The 5,941-nt window shown below is 40.4% G+C and overlaps 1 protein-coding gene across 1 annotated transcript in view; it reads left to right on the forward strand.

Moving 5' to 3' along the window:
* The window catches only part of LOC102751722 (chromosome unknown open reading frame, human C1orf112), a 37,202-nt gene that overhangs the window by 23,960 nt on the left and 7,301 nt on the right, over nucleotides 1–5,941 (forward strand). Inside the window, exons 16-17 of the mRNA XM_006766838.2 lie at nucleotides 2,946–3,131; nucleotides 5,135–5,257. Coding sequence (XP_006766901.2) covers nucleotides 2,946–3,131; nucleotides 5,135–5,257 — 309 coding nt within the window. The remainder of the gene's footprint in view (nucleotides 1–2,945; nucleotides 3,132–5,134; nucleotides 5,258–5,941) is intronic.

The following is a 5,941-nucleotide window of genomic DNA, read 5'->3' on the forward strand; positions in this document are numbered from 1 at the left end:
GCCCAGCATAGGACAACCCAAGGTCGAAGGCTGGTCAGAAGAAGGCTCAGAGGAGCCTGACTTAAGTTTGTCAGTGCCTTTGCTGCAAGTTAGATCATAGTTCTAACTCTCTCTTCCTGAAGCATCTTCCCTCTTGTTTCTCGTGCATTTAAGATCCTGAAATGGTTCTATGTTTCCTGCCTCTGTAACTAATTTGAAGAGCTAGAATATTATTTATGCCCTTAATTATATCTTTTTCTTCAGTAAATGAGTTTAACATGCAGGGGAAATGGAAAGTAGGATGGCCGTAGCTGTTGAGGTTGTGAGGAAACAAGCTGTGATGGAGGAGGCTCTGCAGTTACAGGGCCTGGTAGCCACGGGCAGTCCCTCTGACTGGCCACTTGGGGGGGGTCTAAGGAAGGTAGGGGAGAGTGGGGGTTCCGGGGAGAGATGAACCAAAGGACTTGTATGCATGCATATAAGCATAACCAGTGGACACCCAGGGGGGTGAGGGCATGAGGGGGCGGGCAATGGGGGGATAAGGACACATGTAATTCCTTAATCAATAAAGAAAGGAAACAACAACAACAACAAAAAAAACAGGTTCCCGACCTTCATCTGGGTATGGAGTGGTGGCTATGAAGTGAGGCTTAGTAATTTGTTTTTGTTACTATTGTTAAATTCCTATATGAAGCTGACAGGGATACACGCTTGGGAACCACTAGGTTAGCGAAAGGGTTACAGGCCTCTGTTTGAATCCTGGTTTAGTATGACCTTGGACAGGTCATCCTTTCTGAACCTCAGTTTCCCTGTCTGCAAAGTGGTGGATATGTATAACAAGTTTTGAAAAGTTTTGTAAGGACTTAGTAATATCTGTAAGACACTAGCACTGGAGGGGTGCTTAGTAAACGCAGGGAGTTACTCTCACTAGAGCAGCAGTTCTCAACCTGTGGGTCGCGACCCCTTTGGCGGGCGAAAGACCCTTTCACAGAGGTCGCCCAAGACCATCCTGCATATCAGATATTTACATGACGATTCATAACAGTAGCAACATAACAGTTATGAAGTAGCAACGAAAATAATTTTATGGTTGGGTCACAACATGGGGAACTATATTTAAAGGGCCAGAAGGTTGAGAACCACCGCCCTAGAGTATTTGGCCCAAGTCCGCAGTCTTCTTTCCTGCCCTAGAGAGGCTGGCTGGGCCCTGGGAGAACCGCACCAACCTTCTAGCCTCCTCAAGGCAGAAGCACCTGAGGCCGACTGTGAGCACGCGAGAAGACACGCTGTCCTTCCTCCCAGCTCTAGCCTCGTGGTCTGCTCAGGTCCCTTTGCATTTTCCTCTCCTCACTCTCCTGTCAGAGGCCTTGTCCTAGGTTCTTGGTACATTGCTCTTCATGGGGGGAGGGAAAAGGTCCTCTTAACCTCAGTTTCTCACATAGAAAATAGGAATAAAAGTATTCGTTTCCAGGGTTGTTGTGAAATTTTAACTTTTAGAATAATACAACTCACAACAAATTGGCTCTAAGTGAGGTCTAGAAGCTTTGTTATAAATAAAGGAGATAAACTAAATTTAGACATCTTTCATCTCCATTTTCTAAGTTTTCCCCAATAATTGAGGCTATCAGATATATGTTATGGGTAACTGAGGGGTTTTAAACTTTTTCCTTCAGTTATCAAATATTGATTTTCTGCTATGAGCAAGTTACTATGCTAAAATTTACAATTAAAAGATAGCCCTAGCCAGTTTGGCTCAGTGGGTAGAGCGTTGGCCTGTGGACTGAAGGGTCCCAGGTTTGATTTGGGTCAAGGGCACATACCTTGTTTGCAGGCTCCATGCCTGGCACCTTTTGTGCTCATTCAGGAGGCCACCAATCGATTTGTCTCTCACCTGGATGTTTCTCTCTCTCTGTCTTTACCCCTCCCTTCCACTCTAAAAACCAATGGAGAAAATATCCTCGGGTGAGGATTAGCCAAAAAAAAAAAAAAAAGTTAACAATTAAAGGACAAATCTGAATTTGAATCCCTGTTCTTCAAGCCCTTGGGAGTGTTCATTGGTCCTGACATTGAGATACTGAGGCTTATTCTGATGGCAGCTGTGAGGTTTGAAGTGAGCATTTACCAAGTGTCACTTCTGCCCTGTTCACCTCTTTTTCCTAAGACATGGCTACTCCTCTAGAGGAAGGAGGGAGGGAACAGACATTTTTGGGGACTGTAATGTGGACTGGGCTTTATATCAGGCACTCAAACTGTTTTGGTCCTCATGTCAGCTTTGTACAAGGGATACAGATGAAGAAACAGTGATTCAGAAATTAAAGAACGTCCCAAACACCCATAACAAATGCCAAGCTAGTCCTGCGTTGTCTCAAGTAGAGCAGAGTCCGTTCCCACTGGAAAACTGACTCTACAACCTTTGCTTCTTTAAGTTCCTGTTGCCGTGTTGGGAATATTACTTCTGACTTAACTGTATAAGGTGATGATAGTATGAATTCGTAGGAAAATAGTAGGCTTGTCCTAGCTGGTTTGGCTCAGTGGGTAGAGCGTTGGCCTGCATGCTGAAGGGTCCCAGGTTTGATTCTGGTCAAGGGCAATGCCCAGGTTGCATGCTCCATCCCTAGTGCAGGATGCAGCCAATCAATGATTCTCTCATCATTGATGTTTCTGTCTTTCTCTCCCTCTCCCTTCCTCTCTGAAATCAATAAAAATATATTTGAAAAAAATAGTAGGCTTACTGGGTAGGAGCCTTTTAAAATAGCTGACCTATTAAGGAAATATATTCTTTAACATTCTCAGTGCATTTTCATAATGTTCCTGATGGAGACAAATGCAACAACAAAAATAAGTGTTCATTTCAGTTAACCTTGAATCTGGTACCTTGTGATAACACTGTTTAATTAAAAACTTTAAAAATAAATATATTAAATAATATATTAAATTACTCATGTTTCTTTAACAATTTATTTCAGGTGGAGTTTATCCAGAAATTTGCCCCAAAAGAAGCGGAAAATCTGCCTCTGTGGCAACATATTTCTTTCCAGGCTTTCCCCGCTGAGCTAAGGAAGCAAACTGCTCATGAGGTTGTCAGAACAGGCGCTGCACAGAGCAGGAGGTGGCTCAGTGGCAGTCGCACTGTGGGGGAACTCGAGTGGCTGGCAAGTAATCAGTTTGATTGATTTGATTTTTCAGTAGTGGTTGGTGAGCACCGTTTTAGGAATGGGTGGGTTGTTATAAGATGGACCAGTTTCGGCCCTCAGGTTAGAAACTTGTGAGATTTTCAGATTTCTACGTTCTGTGAAAGACTCTGGGAAACATCCTGTCTTGAATGATGTAAATTATAAATTATATGGAGGGTGAGTGTCTGAAGCTCAAGACATACTGAACATTGTGAAACACATTACGAAATTCCTTTAGTATTTTTGCTGACACAGCTCTAGGTCCTTCTGTTTGACAGGATACAACCCCTATTATGTATACCTATTCTGAGCCTTTATGTACCTTTCTATTTAGAATGCTCCCTCTTAAAATAATGCAATAAAAAAGAAGTTCATCTGTAAGAAGTAATGATTACAATTTTGAAAAATGGATTATAATACACGGAGTTGAATTTTCCAGTTTTAGTGCTCATTTGCTCATTCATTTACTCAAACCTGTTTTGAGTGCTCTTGTGTGCCCAGCTTTGTTCTAGGCGTTGGGTATCTCAGGGGGCAGAGCAAGAATTCCTCCTCTCAGGGCCTTACATTCTAGCTTAGCAAGGTAATAAATAACTGGTAAGTATGGTTATCTGTTTGTGATAAGATGAAAATCAAGCAGGGATGGGGACAGGGCCTTCAAAAGGTTGGGGACTGGTAAGTTCAGGATTTCTGAGGGGTTTATATTTCATTTCTGAGTGTAAATGTTCTAATACGCTCTATTTAATGGCATTTGACCACAGTTATCATAATGACATTTGCATGTATCTAAAGGAAATAAACATTTATGTGCCTTTATTTGGCAGAACTATTAAATACCTAGTTAGGAGTAGGCTAAGTGGTTCACGTTTTGCATTTATTGGGCAACTAATCTCTATAGTAAAGACAAAAAATATTTTGTATTGGGTAAAATAAAAGCACCTATTTTCTAAAATTGAATAAATCTTGTATGTATGACCAAAAACTTTAGTTCAGCAGTTTACTTAACCTGTTTATTTATAAAAAGAAATGGGTAAATTGTAAATAAAGACCAGTATGGTAATTACATAAAATTGAGGGGTTGTTGACATATAATGGGTAAAAGGCATTGTTACTGTCGTTCCATTCTCATGGCCTTCACTTCACACCCCAACCAAGCCCACACCTGGTGGGGGCGGGGAGGGTTGGGGGGCTAAGATGGGATATGTAGTTAAGAGTGAATCAAGAAAAGGTGGTTTTTAGTCTGTGATTCTAGATCAGGGATCCTCAAACTACGGCCCGCGGTCCACATGCAAATTCAAATATTGTATTTGTTCCCGTTTTGTTTTTTTTACTTCAAAATAAGATATGTGCAGTGTGCATAGGAATTTGTTCATATTTTTTTTTAAAACTATAGTCCGGCCCTCCAACGATCTGAGGGACAGTGAACTGGCCCCCTGTTTAAAAAGTTTGAGGACCCCTATTCTAGATAGTGTACTACTTCTTCTTACATTTTTTTTTAAAAAAGAATAGTTTATTGACTTTTAGAGAGAGAGAAACATTGATGTGAGAGAGAAACATCTGTCAGTTTTCTGTGCATTCCCTGACTGGGGATTGAATCCGCAACCTTTCAGTGTACAGGACGATGCTCCAACCAGCTGAAATACGCTGACCAGGTCTAAATTGATGACTATTATAAATTAGCTTGGCCATACTGACTATTTGTATCAAACTTAAGATAAAATGTTCTTTTTATTTTCTTATTAAGTTTTTAACCTGAAAGGAAAAAGTTTATTTTAAAAAATGAAGCTAATGTTTCTATGTTAAGGGAAATTAGTTTTATTAAAATATATTAAAGAAATAGCTGAAAAGATGGGTTTGGGTCTTAGGAATATAATTGCACATGGATTTTTATGAAGAGTTATGAGTAACTCATAACCTCTAGGTAATTGGCCTCAGCTCCGTGAGGCTGGTGTCTAAACTTAGGTCCTTTTCCTATCTCTCCGTAGAACACGGCGCTGTCTGCTTTGCTTGCTGTGAATAATTCTGCGAGCGAAGCTCTGGATATTGGACAACAAACTGCACTTATGGAAGCCGGAAGTCAGCTTTGGGCTTTTCTAAACACTAATCTGGTAAGGAACACAACTGATGATTTCCCTGAAGAAAAAATAATGTATCGACAGAAGAGAATAGTATTGAAATTTCCCTGTAGAGTAAAAGGGACCTCATTTCTTTAGGTGCTGGGTAAAGCTTGTGATTACAACTTACTTGTACGATTGAATTAGATTATTAAAGCCAGAACCTAGTCAAGATGGTGGCAGTCCAGCTAACAGTTTCAGAACCAGTTGGACCCAATTTTTTTTTAAATTTCTTACCCTATTATTTATCTTCTCTCTTGGGTTAGTTTAGCCTGTTTTGTGATTCTTGGTTAATAATATCTTTTGGGCTTAAAGGTAGATGGATGACCCAGCAAAGACAAAGCCTAGCGATGAGTGGGCTGGAAATAGTATATGTGTCCTGCACGTTATTGCAGTTTGAAAATATGGATTTAAAAATCTAAATATGACATTTGATTTCTTTGACTGAGTAGAAATAACTGTTGACTTTTGGCTGTCCCACCTGTGAAAGCAGAAAGCAACAGTCGCACTTGTGGGAAATAATAGACATGGTTTTGCAGGTGGTTCAACATAAAGTTTGTGTGGTCAGATTTCCCATCTGCATATTTTTGCTTAAACAAGTGCTTCCCCCCAGTCCTCACAAATCACTCAATAAATATTCATAAAAGACCTGTTTTCTAAAATTGAATAAATCTTCTA

Source organism: Myotis davidii, unplaced genomic scaffold (genome assembly GCF_000327345.1).
Source record: "Myotis davidii unplaced genomic scaffold, ASM32734v1 scaffold2782, whole genome shotgun sequence".
In the NCBI taxonomy this organism is placed as follows: domain Eukaryota; kingdom Metazoa; phylum Chordata; class Mammalia; order Chiroptera; family Vespertilionidae; genus Myotis; species Myotis davidii.